This window comes from Panthera pardus, unplaced genomic scaffold, assembly GCF_024362965.1.
Source record: "Panthera pardus isolate Hobbes unplaced genomic scaffold, ASM2436296v1 HiC_scaffold_10, whole genome shotgun sequence".
NCBI classification, from domain to species: Eukaryota; Metazoa; Chordata; class Mammalia; order Carnivora; family Felidae; genus Panthera; species Panthera pardus.
The window spans coordinates 73391205-73411907 of record NW_026526655.1 but is presented as its reverse complement, the minus strand read 5'-3'; the positions used below and the strand labels follow the sequence as shown (position 1 = coordinate 73411907).

At 38.1% G+C, this 20703-nt stretch overlaps 1 protein-coding gene across 5 annotated transcripts in view; it reads right to left on the bottom strand.

Annotated features, from left to right (window-relative positions):
* The window catches only part of CCDC148 (coiled-coil domain containing 148), a 247003-nt gene that overhangs the window by 133110 nt on the left and 93190 nt on the right, over positions 1-20703 (bottom strand). For all 5 annotated transcript variants that reach the window (XM_019456947.2, XM_019456966.2, XM_019456975.2 and 2 more), the window contains 2 exons: positions 8358-8496; positions 5562-5768 (listed from right to left, as the gene is read on the bottom strand). In XM_019456947.2, coding sequence (XP_019312492.2) covers positions 5562-5768; positions 8358-8496 — 346 coding nt within the window. The remainder of the gene's footprint in view (positions 1-5561; positions 5769-8357; positions 8497-20703) is intronic.

The following is a 20703-nucleotide window of genomic DNA, read 5'->3' as shown; positions in this document are numbered from 1 at the left end:
TTATGGTTAAACATTTAATTAATGTTTATTATAGCTAGCATGTTAGTTTTAGAAAGGTCAAATATATGATACAATGAAGTAATATTTTTCAGATTCTGTAGGTCTATTTTATAGTGCACTGGGGCTCGCAGTATAATAAATATCTTCTATTATTTTGTAAGATTCTTGTATGCAAAGCTATGTAGGGCCAAGATAATTTTGAATTTCAAGTCAAATGAGCTGGCATGAACCTTAGGCAAGTCACTTTATCTTTCAGGACTTTAGGTTTTAGACTTGTAAAATGAAGGATGGGGGTAAATTTCAAGTTTCCTTCCAGGTAAAAACAAAATGAGTATAATTTAATATTTTAAATTACTATAGAATTGATAGGATTACTCCTTTTCTGTTATGATATACTAGTGTTCACAGCTATAATTTATTAAGCCTCAGTCCTCGATCAGGAACACAAACTCAAATGATAACACCATCTCTATGGGAAATAGAATCCATTTTGTATCACAGTTTACATTATGTTCCACCATCCTCTGCTCACATTTACTTTTCGGAAACTTCGTTTCCAAAGGTTCAGAGATATTTGTTCACCATCTTGTGACCATGGCTGTCTGAGGAGGCACCATATTATATTGCTTCCAAAAACCAAGCCCCTGATTTCACTGGGTAGGTACTCCGTTGCAGCAAACCCTGCACATCTCAGGTTTTTCACTGGAGGTAACATGACAAAATGACTATAAAGCATCTATTAGAATGCCTGAAATGTAGGGAACACTCCACAGTGTATACACAATACACTGAACAGCATTACATGTGAGAAATAATCAAAACACAGCATTATTTTTGTCCCCCATTTAGAGATTTCTCCTGCCACGAGATGAAAACTAAGCAGAACCCATAACTCACCCATGTTACAAAGGGGCCCACAGTCATAAGTCACAAAATACAGTCTTGACTCAAAATTAAATGGTCTGGTTCCAAGAGATTCATCAACTCTTCCCTTTTATTCAGATGATGACATCTCCTTTCATTCCCTAGATGCTTAGACAGTCAGAGTGCACGGGCAGGAGGGAAAAGGGGACAAGATGTACAGAAGACAGCAGAGTTCTCATGAGATTGGTGACCAATGCCGTCCCAAGTAAACCTGGCAGGTGGTTAATGCTGACTCTTGCCCTCCTACCAGTTTTGTTCTCTTGATTGATAGCTGGGCTGTTTCTGGAAAAATTTCCCTAATGTGGGTCATGTACATTGTCTAACTACTTCTCTTCCACCTATCAGGTTCCCATTTATTGCTATTCCACCCCACTTTTTTGGGGGGAATCCCCTCTCCTTTGGCAGGAGCCCTGTTGGACAGAAAAATCTCAAGCAGGATGCCTCTGAAAATGACCCTGTGCCATTAGCCAATGATTTCTTAAATAAAGCAGATGAAAAATTGATAAATAGTATTTCATGAGGACGTTCAGCTTCCATTAAGAATGTAAGAAGCTGGAAAGATTGTTGCCTCCCACTTGAAGCACAAGAAAAACCTGAATAGCCTACATCAGAACTTCTCTTGAACCCATCAGAGAGCTGAGGTCAGAGGGCAAATAAACCTGAAATTTACAGAAAGGCAGATGTCTTCAAGGAGAGAAGCAATGTGGAAACTGGCTTACTTGAGACAGAGTACCTGGGAAAGACACAGCCACTGTAGAAGTGGGTAAGAAGATTGCAGCTAATCATCTGTAATGGGTTAATAGTTAAATTTTTACAATTTGCTGCTGTCATAGATGTGAGAGTATAGAACCCGTGAAAGTTATAGACATAAGGGGAATTTACACCCCCTCACAGGCTTTTTCTCCACAAACTTCACAGAAAGCTCCTAAGAAAGGTCAGAGTCAGGGGAGGTGTGCAGAGGAAGCCTCTTATGTTAGCACAGGTCTAAGAGATATGAACAAAACCCCTATAGAACAAAAACCGCTGGGGTGCCTGAGTTGTTCAGTCGGTTGACACTCAGGTCATGACTGTTTGAGCCCTGTATCTGGCTCTCTGCTGTCTGTCTGTCTGTCTGTCTGTCTCTCTCTCTCTCTCTCTCTCTCTCACACACACACACACACACACACACACACACAACTCTTTCTCTCTCACAAACATAAAAATAAACCTTAAAAAAAAAAGCCCCTGGGGGGGTGTTAGTAAGGGATGTAGACCCATTATAGCCGGGGAAAAAAACAAAAAACAAAACAAAAGAAACCCACCTCTCTTGGGTGGGAGGGGGCAGGAAGATCTCTCCCACACAAGAACCACCATGACCCGAGGCAGAGTTTGTCTGCCATGGGGTGGAGGGCAGGATCACCAAGCAAGTTCTAGTCCCAAGACCAAGAGACAAAAATCTTGCCTGAGACTGAAGCTGAACCGAAAAAGCAGAATGCCTCTCCCCTACCAGGCCAGCAAGTGTCTAGTAAGAATCTACTGCAGGGGAAGGAACAACAGTGGCAAGTGTCTCCCAGGCACAGGCTCACAGGGGAAGCTTAAAGCCCACGCCCACCATAAGCAAAGTAACACAAATTGCCAAAAACTGAAAATAGGTCATAAATGGATAAACTGTGCTTAAACCCAGGCATGGAATACTACTCAGCAATCAAAAGGAGTTAATTATTAATACACATAACAACATGGCTAGATCATAAATGTATTATGCTAAGTGAAAAAAGCTAGACCCAAAAGTCCACATACTGTATGGTTATGTTCCTGTGACATTCTGAAACAGCCAAAAGTATAGGGATAGAGATCAGTAGTTGCCAAAGGCTGAAGGTGGGTGTGGGGTTGAGTACAAAGGGGCATGAAGGATTTCTGAAGGGTGATGAAGCAGTCTATACCTTGCTTGTGGTGGTAATTACATGTCACGCATTGGTCAAAACTCATGGAACTGTACGCTAACTATAAAAGGGTGATTTTACTGCATAAACTTATATCTCAGACATTTAAGTTAAAAAAAAGAATTTCATTAAAATTAAGAACTGTTTGTTTATCAAAGGACACCATTAAAAGTGTGAAAAGTCACAGAAAAAAAAAAAAGAACTTGCATGCAGAATGTATAAAGAACACACAGATGAATAAGAAAAAACAGACAATCCAATAGAAAAACAGGCAAAAGTCTTGAGTGGGCATCTCACAGGAGCGGATATCAAATGGTCAATATGCAAATGGAAAGTTGCTCATAATCTATTCTGAATCTAGATGAAAAGCACATAGAGGTACCACTACACATACACAAGATTAGCTACAAGTGAAGATTGGCACTCCCAGTGTTGGTGAGGATGTGGAGCAATTGAAACTGGTTGAAAATGGGTATAACCACTTTGGAAAACTATTTGGCTGTATTTTCTAAAGCCAAACACACCTGATCCAGCAGTCCTACTCCCAGGCATTTATCCAATAGAAACGAGTGTATATGTCTACCCTAAGACATGTTCAAGGGTGTTCACACAGCACTGTTATCATGAGAGCAAAAGCCTGGAGACAACACAAATTTCCATTAACAGGATAACATATAAATAAATTGTGGGACATATCTACAATGAAATACTACCCAGCTATAAAGAAAAACAAACAATTCCAACATGCAACAAGAATGAAACTTAACAGATATGATGAATGAAAGAAGTACAAAAGAGTATATACTGTGTGCTTTGAGTTGTATGAAATTCATGAATAAGCAAAACTAATTTATGGTGATAAATTCAGAATAGGGGTTATGGGTATGGGTAATATATACTTAAAAGAGGCATGAGGGAACCTGAGCTGCAGAAAATGTTATATATTTTGATCTCGGTGGTTTTTACATGGGTAATATATATTTGTAAAATTTCATTCAATTGCACACTTATGTTTCTGTGCTTTACTGCATGCATGTTTACCTCAGTGCAATACAATAAAAAGAAAATATCCCCCACAGAGTAGCTGAAAGGCTAATGACAATGTGTGCAAATTTAATACAAAAAGACTATGAGTATATAAAGACTTGTCCCAGTCCCTGACCCCTGTGCGTTTCTTATCAGCCACAGATGGAGAAGAAACGAGCATTAGATCTGTAGCCCATGGTAGATTAGACTTGATGCAGCTTCTATTCCTTCTAGGTCCCAAGTTTACACAATGCCCAAAATAATATCTTTTTGTTTACAAAAAATGCAGAGCAGGCATTTTTCCTCTAATTTTTTTTTTTTTTTTGGTTTTGTTTGTTTGTTTGTTTCACAGAGAGAGCATGAGTCAGGGAGGGGCCAAAAGAGAGGAAGAGAGAATTTTAAGCAGGCTCCACGCTCACCATGGAGCTCAATGCTAGGCTCAATCCACAACCCTGGGATCATGACCTGAGTGAAAATCAAGAGTCAGCCACTCAACCAACTGAGCCACCTAGGTGCCCCTCCTCTAATGTTTTAAAAGGGACATTTGTTTTTATAGCTATTTTTATATTTCATAGCTATTTTACAGCTATTAATTGCTATAGTGTAACACCTACCAGGTTATCTTTTTTCTACCAATAGAATCAAACTTGTTGCTCTATCGTTCCCCTACCACATCGTTTATCAGTAAATAAAGATTTGTGTACTTTACTGTGTGTATGCTGTACCTCAATACAATTTGTTTTTAATGGTCCTGCCAACAACACTCCACATGGGGCCTCCAGGACTCGTGCACTATGGGGAATGCAGTTATTCCCAACACAGAGGCCATCCTTGTTTTCAATTCTGCCACGGAGGCAGCTCCTCTATTTCCCTGTAAGCATCAGACACCAATCTTTAAGCTCCAGCTGCAGGAGATGCCCCCTAAACTCTCCAAGCCACCCTGGAGGCCCCTCGCTGGGTGTGAGGAAGAGGAACACCCCATCCGTTCCCTCTTTCACTTTGTTGAAGGCTCTTACACAGCCCATCGAGATCTCCTCAACATACCTCTTCACAAATCCTCTCTTTTTTTTTCATAATTTTACCTTTTTTACATCTTTAGTGTGAATGAGAGGTCCCAGGGTGTTTGAGCCAGAATCAGACTTGACTTTATGGTTACATTCTACATTTCATCCAGCATCTGTCTCTGGTGTGCAGCATTTGTGGTTCGTGTTGGATATCTCTCAATCCAAACGTAAACATGAACCTCTTGGTTCTTGGTAACTTCCACTTGAACCATATGAAATTATTGATTGTTGACGACTGTTGATCTAAAAGAATCACAATTTCATATGGTTCAAACTAACAATTTTTAGATTTTTTTAAATGTTTATTTATTTTTGAGAGAGAGAGAGACAGAGCACAAGTGGGGAAGGGACAGAGAGAGAGGGGGACACAGAATCTGAGGCAGGCTTCAGGCTCCGAGCTGTCAGCACAGAGCCCAGTATGGGTCTCGAACCCACAGACTGCAAGATCATGACCTGAGCTGAAGTCGGATACTTAACCACCCAGGTGCCCCTCAAACTAACAATTTTATTGAAAATTAAATTTTTAGAGAAACTGAACTTTAGGTTCGGTTTGAACAAAAGGGAAAGTGGGTTCTTAAATGAATACCAGGGCAAATCCTGAAACACCTTTAGCAGAGCACCTCACCTTGGCTTTCAGATGAGCACACAGTTCCTGTTGCTTTCTCCTATCCTTTGCCAACGTGCCCTCCATGGCATGTGCTGCACAGGCCTCAGCAAGTGTCAGTATGGCCTTCTTCATAAAGTCTCTCCTGTTCTTATTCCAATTTGATATCAGGATCCTTCGCTGCTCCCTAGCAAAGCGATACTGATCACAATATTTCTCATGTTCCACCTGATAAGAGATGGTAAACACTTATTATGAAACTGAGCCTGTGCTTTATGTCATTGTTACAAAAATGAATTATAACCAATGATTTTGAAAAATTGGGGACAAACATCTTAATATTAAATGTAGCAACCAGGACAAGGTACCAGTCCTGTAGTTCTGAGCTTATGGCTAACTGGTGACTAAGGACCAGCTTATAAGTCCTAGTTTCCTCGTATAAGATAGAGTCTGATGAGGCAGCCTTAACACAACTTCCACATCTATGTGGCAATGAACCTATGAACAGAAAGCATTGCTTCCCCTACATATAATTTCAAAAATACTCCATCTTAATTTTTTTTTTAACATTTATTCATTTTTGAGAGACAGAGCATGAGTAGGGGAGGGGCAGGGAGACAGGGAGACAGAATCAGAAGCATGTTCCAGGCTCTGAGCTGTCAGCACAGAGCCCGATGCAGGGCTCGAACTCATCAACCGTGAGATCATGACCTGAGTAGATGTCAGATGCTGAACCGACTGAGCCACAGAGGCACCCCCAAAATACTCCATCTTTAAATCAGATTGGGTATCTTAACAATTACTTAAAGTTCATCAGTTAGATACATGCTAATAAGCATAAACTTCTATGATAACCCTAAAAATTCAGTCTGCCCTTGATTACTGAATGTCCAGGTGTTTGTATGTCTAAACTTGAAGGAATTCCAGCAATGATGTTAGCTCTTCCCATCCTGCACTCCTGATGGACATGACATTCTCACATGGGTACTGGTAGTTCCTGTTGGCAATGCATCCCAACCATGGGAGACCTCAGAGCTCTGAGGGAAAGAATAGGAATGGAGATTGCCTGAGTGCCTGAGTAGTTTGAAAAATCTTTGTAGGTGATTCTGAAATGCTCCTTATATAAAGTTGTGTCTCCTGAAGTTGAGAGCCACACTGACCTACATAATTCTTTATCTTGCTAGTATAGACCACATCTCTGAATTTGGTACATTATTTAGCCCCTAAACAGCAGGAGAAAAGAATCTAGCAAGTAGGATAAGGTTGTCCTAAAATAATAATTTAGGTATGGTTAATCAGGGACATGATAAAACAAGCTATGGCTTCAATTAAACCAAATATCAGCTACCAAAATCTCTTCTGGAAACTTCTGAACTTTGTTCCTAAAAGCCAAAAATATACTTAAAATCTGTCAAACACTAAGAAATGAAGCATATACCATGCAGAAATGCATACTAATGAGTCCAATATAAGAAGTGAGTATAAAAATCTTTATCATGTTAATAGCAGGTAAACATAAAAATTTACAAACTTAAAAATGACAGCTGGTCAGAGAAACAAATAGAATCAACAGGGAATAAAGAGAAAGATCTAATTTAATAAACTAAGACCAAAAGAAACTGGAGTGAATTATTTATTGTATAACATGTTTTTCATAAAACAGGTATCTGCTATAAAGGTGAGAATTAAAACAAATAGTTGTTGGGTGGGGGGGTGGGGGGTAGGAAAGGATAAGAAAGGATGGTCATGCTAGCTGTGGCCTTTGCTCTGGTTTCTTCATCTGTAAAATAGGAATACAAATAGTACTTTTTCACCTAATGTTATGTGTCTTACAGCAGTTTAGATGACTGATATAAGGTAAATTTGATACACATGTTGGTCTTATTACTTGCTTAATTTAAAACAACTACAAAAATGCAAAGTATTTGATAATATTTTATAGCATGGCCCATTTAGAAGTTAAGACTTTCACATGTGTGTTTACATACATGTTTTAAGGTGAGTTATTGTGAAGTTAATTGGTGACATGGTAACTTCTGTTTTCTTGTCTTTGTGGCCTTATTAACTAGAGAATGAAACAATAGTCTCCCAGGCCCTTCTCAGGGAAATTTCAGTCATGACTCTGAGTTCTAACTTGGGGCATGTGTTTCAGACCTGACTAGAGAGATCAAGCAGAATTGTCGAGGTGGAGATTATATACAGAAAAAAGGCTGAGATGCGCAGGCTTTGCGGACAGATGAGCAAGCACCCCATTTTCGGGCAAGACCCAGAGATTGCAGAACCTCTGAGGGTGGGCCAGTGACTGCACAGACCCCTAGAGGTCAAACACTAGCAAAGCAACCCAGGGAGCCACAATAAAGATCTCTGGGGCAAGTAAGCATGGGAGAATATATGTGGCCTGAGGGGTTCTCCACCTTCTTATGTATGATATAACTTGAAAAATGAGAGGATTTCAGGGCATTTGGGTGCCTCAGTCAGTTAAGTTTCAGCTCAGGTCATGATCTCATGGTTCATGGGTTTGAGCCCCATGTCAGGCTCTGAGATGGAGCGAGATGGAGCGTACTTTGGATTCTGTGTCTTCCTTTCTCTCTGCCCCTCCCCCTACTTGGGTGCTCTCTTTCTCTCCCTCTTTCTCTCTCAAAAATAAATAAACATTAAAAAAAGAAAAATGAGAGATTTTCAACCTATAACCCTATTATTTTCTAGAGTATAGGAAAAAATAATTTTTAGACCACCATTGTAGAAATACAAATTTTCCTTAGTTATTATGGACCACTGAAACAATTTAACTTGCTGTTATTAGGGTCCAGCACTCACCAAATCATGCCTAGATTTGTGAGGAAAATATCTTTGTAACATGTTGAGATACAGAGTCCTTCTACCACAGAGATCTGTCGGATACTGATCCAGAACAGCCTGGTAAATCCAGTGGTCTTCTTCACTTAAGTGGAAATTTCTGGAAGCAAGAAAAATGTCACAACATATTGTTAAGCAATCATGGAGTTTGAGGGAATTCACACTGCTCAAGCTATTAGCAAATGGTACTGATTATAGAAAACAAAGTCTGGGGTGGTTTATTTTTTTTTAATACATTAGCCAAATTAAATGTGTGCTATAGAAAATGTTCTAAATTCTAATAACACAGTGAGTTCTTCAATCCTTTATGGGTCTTGCCATGAGTTCCAGGCATAATTTCAAGAAGTTGCCAAGTGACATAATATTTTAGAAGTATTTATTCTATCTTGCCAAAACAATATTTTAAAAACCATGACCAATGGATGAAATAAACAAATATTGGAAAATAAATTATTAAGACATACAGACTAAAAAGGAATTTTTATTCCTGGAGGAAAACACAAATGTAGATGATTAAATGAACAATTGTACAAAGGAAATTAAGGCCTGAGGAAAGCACTAACTTAGGATTTGACTTTAAAACAAGTCTAAAATGATCATCTATTCTCTCAAATTCTCACTTTGTGGGATTAAGACTAGATATTGTTAGTGAGCAGATTACCAATGGTATTAAATTTCAGACCACTGAAGAAATCATTTGTAAATAGGAGCTCTTCAAGGTCCTATCCAATAACATGTCTACCTGCTCCAAAATGCCTTTTGTATTTCAGAATACTCATAGGCACTGGCCTGGTTTGTGTTCTATAGAAAGAATTAGCAAAGCCCTACACAGAGTGAAAAGGTTGCAATATCAGCTTGATTTCTAATCTGAATTAATGTCTCTTTATTATTCTGGGTTCATTTGCATATCGTTATTCCTGTTTAATAAATTGGAATAATCAAATACAGATGCAATCAGAGTGAATATTATTAGCAACAAGTATTTATTTGATCCAAGATGGAGACTTGCTATTGTTTATTTCTACTATATCAATGATCTTCTGCTTTAAAGTTAATTGTGCAATTCACAGAATTTACATAATATGTCTTCTATGCCCTTGAAAAATATTTGACAATTGAAAATAGAATAAAGATCTCTTTGAATTAGTGATACAAATGGGATTCCACTGTCCTCATACAAGGTTACCTAGTTTCTGTAAAGCATTTCAGTATTTCGGTAAGTAGCAAGAAAGAAAAAATTCTTTTTCAAAGATACTCTTCACTAAGCTCTATAATGGGAAGAAAAGAGGGTTGGAGGTGTTCTACCAGGAAGAAGCATACTCCACAGTTCTTCTGTATGATGTAATAATCTATTGCAGAGAAAGAATTTAAGATGAACTCATTCATCGAACACACTGAATGCATTGGTTCTGTCTGAATCAGTTATGAATGTGTAGACAGTAGAAGGCTTCTGCAAACAAAACATCTAGGGGTATTAAGCCTTCAGAAAGGCCTGCCCAAGTGTACTTGGCATTTGAAACACCCTCAAGTCTTCATGGACAATGCCTCAGGTCCTCTCTCCAGGAACTCATTTTCATTTGTGATAACAAAAATGCATTTTAATAGCAGAGTCAGCCACATAAATTTTTTAATAACATTTTTAATGTTTATTTTTTCTATTAGAGAGAGAGAAAGAGAGAGAGAGAGACAGTGTATGAGCAGGGGAGGGGCAGAGAGACAGACACAGAATCTGAAGCAGGCTCTAGGTTCTGAGCTGTGAGCTGTCAGCACAGAGCCTGACACGGGCTCAAACTCACGAGTCGTGAGATCATGAAGTGAGCTGAAGTCAGACGCTTCACCAATTGAACCACCCAGGCACCCGTCCACATAAGTTTTCTTTTCTTTTCTTTTTAATGTTTTTATTTATTTTTGAAGGAGAGAGAGAGAGAGAGACAGAGCATGAGTGGGGGAGGCACAGAGAGAGAGGGAGACACAGAACACGAAGCAGGCTCCAGGCTCCAAGCTGTCAGCACAGAGCCCAACCCGGGGCTTGAACCCACAGACCATGAGATCATGACCTGAGCTGAAGCCGGACACTCAAACGACTGAGCCACCCGGGCGCCCATAAATTTCCTATTACTACACCACAAAAAACAAAAAAGAATAGGCCTGAAGTCCATGTCTTCATTTATGAATTTCAACTGTTTCTCTAATCAAAGGGACTTGAACATGACTACCCACCTTTATTTGATTACAAATATAGGTGTGTGTGGTGGGGTGTGTGCTGAGGAAGGGAAAATAATAGAACTGAGGTCCAGTAAATTCTCTGTTCTTTTAAGTTGTCATTCATCTATATAGCAGATGCTGTTGTTGCCTTGTTGATCTCCCATATTAACCAGAATTCCCATCACCAAGATGCTGATAATTCACAGATGCACCTCCCTTTTCTGGAGAATTTGCCCTGGACCAAATGGGAAGTGCCTCACCGAGGAGGCTTCTCTCCCACCAGTTCTTGAGGGCCAGTTGCAACCAATGTTCGGCTGATACAGGGGTACCAAAGTCCAGCCTACTTGCCTCACGATAGAACCAATTCCATGATACCATTCGTGCTCGAGAGTTTCACTGTGGCAGCAAACTGCAGCCCATTTCTACTGAGATCACCTCCATGCATAGATATTTCCCCCTCCTCTTTCCTTCTTCCCTTACAATCCTTCTCCTGAGAGTATTGCCCAACAAATCACTTGTTCTTACAATTCCTGTCTCAGCTTTCCTTCTACAGAACCTGACCTACGATAATCTCGAAGCAATCTTACCCATAATTTTCAAAAGTAGTTTTAGTCCTTTGGTAAATGGAGAAGTACTTCTAAGCTAATTGCTTTGATGATCTCTCATACTGAATGGTGGCGCAAGATTGCGGCTATTCTCTAAGAGAAAGTGCAAATAGCAAACATTTACAAAAATGCTTTTCAAATAAAAGCACACATTAACGGGTGTACATTGCCATAAATAAATGTAGCAGCAGGAGAATTTGTGGTACTGAGTGCATTTTTATATATTGTGTGAAAGTATTAATTAGGTGCCATTTTAGTGACAACATTAAAACCACTTAAACATATGAAATGATAATATAACAGTAAAACTATTTCAAACCACGTATGTCACAAATGATCCATTTTTGCTCTTCTTATTGATTTTAGAACCCTCACATCTCAACAGCTTTTTCCAATTACCATAATTACGCAAATTGTAAGTCATTTTTCTAATATACATAGAATAAAAACTAAAAACAGGCTTTAAAATGATATATAAATACTCAGAATATTATTATTTTAGAGTATTTATAGTCATTTCCAGAGCCACAGGCTTACATTTTGAGGCAAATATTCACATCAGCAATAGTAATGGCACAGTCATACATCTCCATTAGGATGCAGTTGGTGAGGGAGAAAGCTCCCACCATAATATACACACTGAGTCTTCTGGATAGTAAAAATCTAGGAGGAATATTCAAACATAAGAGCTTCTTCACAATAACAAAGTAGCTGTTCCCTTCTTAGCCTCTAAAATAAAATAAAATTTAATAAATCTGCATTTCTAACTTCCAATCTGAACATTTACCTTTACTAATCAAACATCTTTCCATTGTGCAGAAAAAATCTATGTAAGATAGCTAAGCCATATAAAATAACTAAGGTTAGCTTTTACCATACGAAGTTCTTGTTTAATTTAGTTGCTCTGCTGGTGATTATAATGACAGAATTAGCTAAACCACACACCTACTGAAAAATATTCTGATCGCTTACCTATTTTCTCAATTTGGAAAGTGACTCCATAATTTTAAAGAAAAGTTTAATGAAGGCTTATAAGTCATCCTAAATTTTTGCAATTTTTAAATTATCTTTAGACAAAATATCTTTGGCAGGTTTGTGTAATTTCTATTCTTTTTGTCCATCCGAAATTTCTAATTTCAAAGGTTTCATAACTTTCATCTTTATAACAGCACACCAAGATTTTACAGTTTCCAGGTGTATTGGGCACTTCCAACACTTGAGGAAATTCCAGACTTCAGAAGTGTGAGATAGCTACCACTCAATCCCCACCCACTGTTCCTGCCCCATAATGAAGTCCCATGATATAATTTCATCATGATATCCCAGGATGTGAAACAAAATAGGTAATTCAGGAAAGAAGAGCCATGGCTGTGAGAATCCAGCCACACCAAGGCTGACTATCTCCCTAATTCTACCTGTCTGAATCATTCCAGAAATTCTAAACTGATTCACAATTAACTTAGCTACCAATTTTCTTCTTAGTCATGTTTAAGCCTCTTCCTTAAGGTTCTGGCTCCATGACATCAAAACACATTTGTGGTGGGGAAGAGGTAGAGAGGCAGTCAATGGTGGCAAGCAAGGTACATAAGGGTAAAAGGTACTTTAACACCAGGAGTAAGTCTATGAAAATAAACATTGTGCTTACAAACTGGCTCAAAGTTGTTTTATAATTTTCTCATAGTGAAGGCAGCTTTCCAGCAAAATGGTAGTATCTCCTGAGGCTACCTGATGCATCAGACAGCTGGCTCAAGATTGGCAACTGGCCACAGTGAATCTGGCCCAAAGAAAAACTCTTAACTCTTCTAGTGTTAACGGTGGCGGGAGACACCTAGGGATCCTCCACTAAGAAGCAGGATTGCAGTGAAACACTGGAGGATTAATGTGGATAAAATATAGCTCTGACATAATCTGCCTGTTTGCCTGTATTGGGTCTGACCCTCTAGAAAATACAGCTTGACTTTACTTTTTAATGTTATCTTTCCATATCAGACTCAAACACTGAATCTAATCAGCCTGGTTCTTGAAACTGTCTCCCTACCCAACTACTACCCCACCCTACCCTCATTGTCCAAATATAAATCTATCTTTGATTTTCAGCCTGGTTGCAGGGGGCTCCCTAGCTTTAGACTTGTTTCTGACCAAGAGAATCTCCTCCTTGGATTTTGTTTTGGTAAGTACATTGTCTTTTCAGGAGAGCCATTCCCACTCAGCAGTTCTCACCTCCAGGGTCCCCAGGGTCTGCCTTCTTAGGTGGGAGGTGACAGCCAGAATAAGGTGGGCTCTCAAAAGTATGGCCGGAATCCACTAAATTAAAGAATCAATAACAAAATGGCCCATAAGGTAAAGCCAGAACTCGCATCACCATCCAAAGGCACACTTCCTTCTTCTGAGAGGTGACAGGAAAGTGAAAATATGGCAGGTTTGAAAATTGATGGCACCCGAATTTCTTATAGAAGGTTTTAAGGGTATGAATCTGGCCAGAAGAGGAGGAGGTTAAGTGATTTATTTGGAAGCTACACTTCCTATTGACATGGCAAGTATGCTATTTTTACTTAGATTTTTTTTTGGAGTAATTGTCATAGAAAGCTCAATTTTTTACTTGGAATGTGTATTTTTTTATAAGTGGAGTATCTGGGATGATGGCACGCCTCCTAAACCATCCTTTGTTCCTACATCTATCTACACTAGTTTTAAGACGCAATATTATTCCTAGTGGAAATTTTGAAAGAATATGATCAAGATAAAACAGCCTGTTAAAAGTAAAACATAATGGCTCAACCACTCCATATGCTACATTTTTAATAATTATATTCCTCATAAGAAGTGTAAGGAAAAGGTAACTGTGGCAGACATTGCCCTTACTCCTGCTCCTGCCCACCAGAATCCTAATTTTATTCAAGATCTACCTTCCCCATAGGGTCCCCACTCTAGGGAAGGTGAGCACCATCCCCAGCCCTGGGAGTAAATCTTGATTTATTTTAAGACATTTACAAACATCCATTCGTATGGTCAGTATTTGATCTAGGCAGGGACAAACGACCCATTCTGGCCAATGAAATGTGAGGAGAAGTCTTACAAGTCAAAGGTTTTCTAGCTTACAGGGAAGAAGAAAAGGTCCTTTTCTGTTTCTGTGTGTTGTAGTGGGCAGTGCTTCAGGAAGTCAGGGTAAGAGAATGCAGAAAACCAGGCTTCTCTGTTCTTGGGCTTCTCTACCTCTGTACTTTGTGGAAAATAAGGAATCACCTTATTGTTTAAGTGACTTTGGCTTGGGTTGGAATTCTTTTGCTTACAGCCCTAGATATCCTATTTGATAGCTAACTGAGGGGAATAAAAATGACTTTTTAAAATGTGGCATCCTGTGCTGGAGAGAATGTGGAGAAACGGGAACCCTCTTGCACTGTTGGTGGGAATGCAAACTGGTGCAGCCACTCTGGAAAACAGTGTGGAGGTTCCTCAAAAAATTAAAAATAGACCTACCCTATGACCCAGCAGTAGCACTTCTAGGAATTTACCCAAGGGATCCAGGAGTGCTAATGCATAGGGGCACTTGTACCCCAATGTTCATAGCAGCACTTTCAACAGTAGCCAAATTATGTAAAGAGCCTAAATGTACATCGACTGATGAATAGATAAAGAAATTGTGGCTTATATACACAATGGAATACTACGTGGCAATGAGAAAGAATGAAATATGGCCTTTTGTAGCAACATGGATGGAACTGGAGAGTGTTATGCTAAGTGAAATAAGTCATACAGAGAAAGATACCATATGTTTTCACTCTTAGGTGGATCCTGAGAACCTTAACAGAAGACCATGGGGAAGGGGAAGGGAAAAAAAAATTGAGAGGGAGGGAGCCAAACCATAAGAGACTCTTAAAAACTGAGAATAAACTGAGGGTTGATGGGGAGTGGGAGGGAGGGGAAAGTGGGTGATGGGCACTGAGGAGGGTACCTGTTGGGATGAGCACTGGGTGTTGTATGGAAACCAATGTGACAATAAATTTCATATTAAAATAAAATAAAATAAAATAAAATGTGGCATCCTAATATTGCTTTGGAAGGAAAGTACTATGAAGGATGAAGAGATGCAGATCCAATGTATCCAGAGACCACCATCTACACTAACATTCCTCAGATGATTGGCAACAGACGGGTGTTCAACATCAAGGGCCATTTTAGAGACAAAAACCCAAAACTAACAAAAACAGCTCAAACTCAAATGAACAGAATCAGTAAAGACAAGATAATCTATAAACACATTATAAGCTCTATTTTTTTATTTATTTTTATTTTTTTAGCTTTTTATTTTTTTATTTTTTAATGTTTATTTATTTATTTTTTCAGTATATGAAATTTATTGTCAAATTGGTTTCCATACAACACTCAGTGCTCATCCCAACAAGTGCCCTCCTCAATACCCATCACCCACCCCCCCTCCCTCCCACCCCCCATCAGCCCTCAGTTTGTTCTCAGTTTTTAAGAGTCTCTTATGCTTTGGCTCTCTCCCACTCTAACCTCTTTTTTTTTCCTTCCCCTCCCCCATGGGTTTCTGTTAAGTTTCTCAGGATCCACATAAGAATGAAAACATATGGTAAGCTCTATTTTTTAACCCTATTGAGCCAGAATTTGTCTCCATGTTACCATGTTATTCTTCATTTTGGGGAAGCAAGAAGATTTTTAAGTGCAATACAGTTGAAGTGAATAAAGTTACTTATATAGGCATTATGACTCCATTTTCCAGGTTCAAAAACAAGAATAATAAAACTGGCCTATTTCTTTGAGATAGCATGAGGAAAAATTTAATTAACCATAGGACTTTTGAAATTTTATCTATCTATCTATCTATCTATCTATCTATCTATCTATCATCTATCATCTATTTAAAGTAGGCTCCACCTGCAAAGTGGTGCTTGAATTCACAACCCTAAGATCAAGAGTCACATGCTCTACCAACTGAGCCAACCAGATGTCCCAGGCTTTTGAAATTTTAAATGCCACATAAAAATGCTATCATATCACCTCAAACCAACTACCAGTACTCATGAAGAAAGTATGAGTGGATTAGAAGCCTGATGGTTCTCTTTCTCAGTTCATTATTTTTTAGACATTAACAATATTTAACTTTATGTTCTTATATAGGCACTAATATGGCAAGTAGACATAAACCTATGAAGGTGGTGATTATAATTTCTTTTTTTTCTTCCCCTTCCCCTCAGGCCACACTCATGATGATAATTTATTACATTACTGGTTCTCCATAGTCTCAGTTCTAATGATATGGTTTCCTCAAAAGGATTATATATATCCACAGTTGGACCTCAAGTTATAAGGAGTAGGAAAGCCTTGTTATATGCAATTGATTTGATATATAATATAGCATTATAATTCTTCTCTTGTCAAAGTTTGACAAGTCTGTCCATAGAAGTTTTAATCTTATCTTTGTTTTTAGTTACATGTATTTTATTATTTTAATAATAAATTCTATCTGTTTTATCCACGTTAAAAAATAACATATGTCAATTGTCCTGGACACAAATCTGTCAAGCTGCTATGTTTCCATTTTCTCCAATCTGATTTACTCAAGATTAATATGATTTCACATCAAGCAAAGAACAGAAGCCTCTCATAAATGGCTCTTACTCCTTCATCCCTTAAAACACAGATTCTTCAGTTTCCAAAACTATTAAAAATGTAGCCTTATACACCACTACACTGTGTAGTTTCTAGTTGAAACAATTATACCAAGAAGGTAGGTGTGGGCTGCAATGATACTAACTATAAAGACTGTTGACCTAGAAATTTATAACCACTATTCTCAGACATAGTTTCACAGATACATTTAAATAAACATAACATCCAAGTAAATGTACAGACTCTGTTATTAATTAAGCAAGGCAAACTCCAAGACTAGTTTTTAGGGTATCTTACAAAAATTGCATCCATTTGTTCCCTTGATAAAATGCATTCCACTATAGCCAAAAGAATTTAAAATATACTTTCTTCCCACGACAAACCCAAAGTAGGTTGAACAATCACCACATATGGCTTTTGATTTAAGAATCATAAAGTAATTGGGGCGCCTGGGTGGCTCAGTCGGTTGGACGTCGGACTTCGGCTCAGGTCATGATCTCGTGGTTTGTGACTTCCAGCCTTGCGTCGGGCTCTGTGCTGACAGCTCAGAGCCTGGAGTCTGCTTCGGTTTCTGGGTCTCCCTCTCTCTCTGCCCCTCCCCTGTTCACACTCTGTCTCTCCCTATCTCTTTCAAAATAAACATTAAAAAAATTATAAAAAATTAATCATAAAGTATTTTCAATGATGTGTTTATTTTAAGAGAAAGATATTAAATATACATGACAAAAAATAAAACGATAGTCTACAACTATTACCTCCCTGTAACAAATATAAATTCCAAGCCAGGTTGGACAATCCATGTTGGAATATGCCAAGAGAAAATGAGAGTTGCAGTGACCTAGGATGTTGCTCAAGTGGGTCATGTAACCTATGTGACTAAGTAACACACCAGAGAGAGACAGACAGCATGAGCGGGGGAGGAGCAGAGAGAAGGGGAGACACAAAATCTGAGACAGGCTCCAGGCTCTGAGCTGTCAGCACAGAACCGGTCGTGAGGCTCGAATGCACAGTGAGATCGTGACCTGAGCCACAGTCGGACGCTTAACCAACTGAGTCACCCAGGCACCCCAATAGTAACTTTCAAGTAACAAGTAAATTGAAATAATTTAGTTGAGAAAATATGAAACTATGGGCCTTGGCAATATACACATAGAGGGACAGAATTGTTATAATCATTGTTGATTTTAAACAGTACTCAGATTCTGATCTCATAAAATAATAGAATAATTACGGATCAATAATTAAAATTTAATATATCTATCAAACAATAACGTAGAAATTACTTGTTATCACTCTATAGCTTTTGCTGCACATTGGCTTCACATCTGACATAGCTAAATGGAGCATCAGACAATTATATCTCATCTATATGATTAATTCATCCAAATGTTAGGAAATTAAAGCCACAATCTCATCTGAGTCTAAAACAAGCAATTAAACTTGTCTTCACGTTACTAATGAAATACAGACTAAATAGAATCTAAATAGCTTCACACGTATTGAATAAAGAAATAAGTTCAATTGCAGTCAGATTTTTAAAAACTATGTTTTAGTAAAAGATAATATCCTTTAAAGGACACTGTCCAAGACAGTAGCCATGAGCCACATGTGGCTATTCAGGACTTAACATGTGGCTAGTCCCAACTAAGATGTGCTACAAGTATAATATTTCAAAGACTTTGAAATATTAAATTTTATTTTATATAAAATGAAACCAGATTTCAAAGACTTTCTATGAAAAACAGAATGTAATATATCTGATTAATAATTTTAATATATTGATTGTATCTTGAAACTATAATGTTTTGGAACTACTGCGTTAAATGAAATATATTATTAAAATAAATTTCATTCTTTAAAAAAGATTTTAATATGGCCACTTAAAAATGTTAAATTATAGGGTGTTAGATGGCTCAGTCAAGCATCCAATTTTGGTTCAGGTCATAATCTCATGGATTGTGAGCTCTGGCCCCGCATCGGGCTCTGTGCTGACAGCTCCGAGCCTGAAGCCTACTTTGGATTCTGTGTCCCCTCTCTCTCTATCCCTCCCCTGCGCTCTCTCTCGCTCTCTCTCAAAAAAAAAATTTTTTTAAGTTTTAATGTTAAATTATATATGTGGTCCACATCTCGCATCGTACTTCTATTGCACAGTACTTACTTATTATCTAGCAGTGAACACAATTTACCAATGTGATTGATAAATGTAAATGCTCAAAGTGGTGTGGTGTGAGGGAAAAGCGTTCAAGACAGATGAGCAGAAGAAACTCATTCTGCTCAGCTATCTGCTAGCTCAGAAACTTTGGAGAAATTGTTCACTTTCTACTCAGCTGTAGTTTTTCCATCTGTAAAATAGTTGTCTAAATGGCCTATGTTGAGGATTAAAATGGCATGTATTTGTCATGTCATGTAACGGGTGCTCATTACATATCAATTCACTCTTTAACTTGGATTTTTAAAAATCTGTGTTTTTGCTTTACAAACAGGGAAAAACATGTATGTCGAATTTATTTATGATTTTACTACCTGGGGATAACTACTGTTATTGTTTATTTGGATAAGCTTCCAGTCTTTTTTCTGTAGCTACATAGATGTAGAAATAACACTTTCAGAGGGAAAAGAAAAAAAATATGTAAGAGAATCCATTTCATACAAACTATTTTGTGGCCTAACCCTTAATTAAGTTGCATAGCAACATATTGCAGTTATTTGTGTCATTAAAATTTTTTTAATATAATTATTAATGACTGTGGCATCCCATTACATGGATGGATCATAAATGATGAAGCTAATCTTCTGTTGGCTATGTAGTCATTTCAAAGATTTTGCTATCATTAAAGAATGGGGGGAAATATTGAATATCCTTGAAACCACCTATTTATTTCACTTCTATGATTATTCCCTCTAAGATTATTTCTAAACAACAATAATTCACATTTAGAAATTTTTGATGATTTATTGCCAGATTGCCTTCCAAAAGAGTTTATATACCATTCATGTATAAAAATGCCCATTTCTTCCATATTTTCAACTTTGGATATTTTTTTTAATGCTTTACCATTTTGTAGGTAAAAATCTTTTTTTAAAGTTTTATTTATTTAATTTGAGAGAGAGAGAAAAAGAGAGCATGAGCAAGGGAGGCAGAGAGAGAAAGAGAATCTCAAGCAGGCTCCACACTATCAGCACAGAGCCTGATGCAGGACTTGAACCCACGAACTGTGAGATCATGACCTGAGCCAAAACCAAAAGTTGGATAGTTAAACAACAACGCCACCCATGTGTCCCAAAATCTGAGTATTTTTTAAAAATTTTATTGCTTTGATGAGCAGGGAGGTCTTCGTAAACTTCTTTGTCATGTATATTTGGAACCACGCCCAGAGTTCCATGGACTGCCACTATGACATCTATTCACCTCTTCAGCACCTGCACCATGTGCTCTGCATCCCCACCAGTTACTGTAGTAGATGAGCCATCAGTGTTTCTTCCCCTACTTGTGTACCAAATCCCATTACTGGATTTTTCTCATCAGCATCAAATATAGTAATATTTTCCCCATTTTAAGCAAAACAAAAGACCAAGCAACAACATAAAAGTCTGACCCTACTTTCTTGCTCTCCTTTACAAAAGAAATTCTCAGAAGAGTTGTAGGTACTTCAACTTTCAAGACAATATTCAAGGTTGTCTTCAATCCTCTCCTCCCAGTCACTTAAATCCAACCCAATTAGGCATTTGTTCCCAATGACTCAACAGTTGTTTGTTCTCTAGAGCCAAGGGTCAATTATCAGTCGTATATTATTTGACTTAGCAGCATTTACTCAGTGATGATCCTTCCTCAGCTCACACTGTTGACCACTCCCTCTCTACTTGCC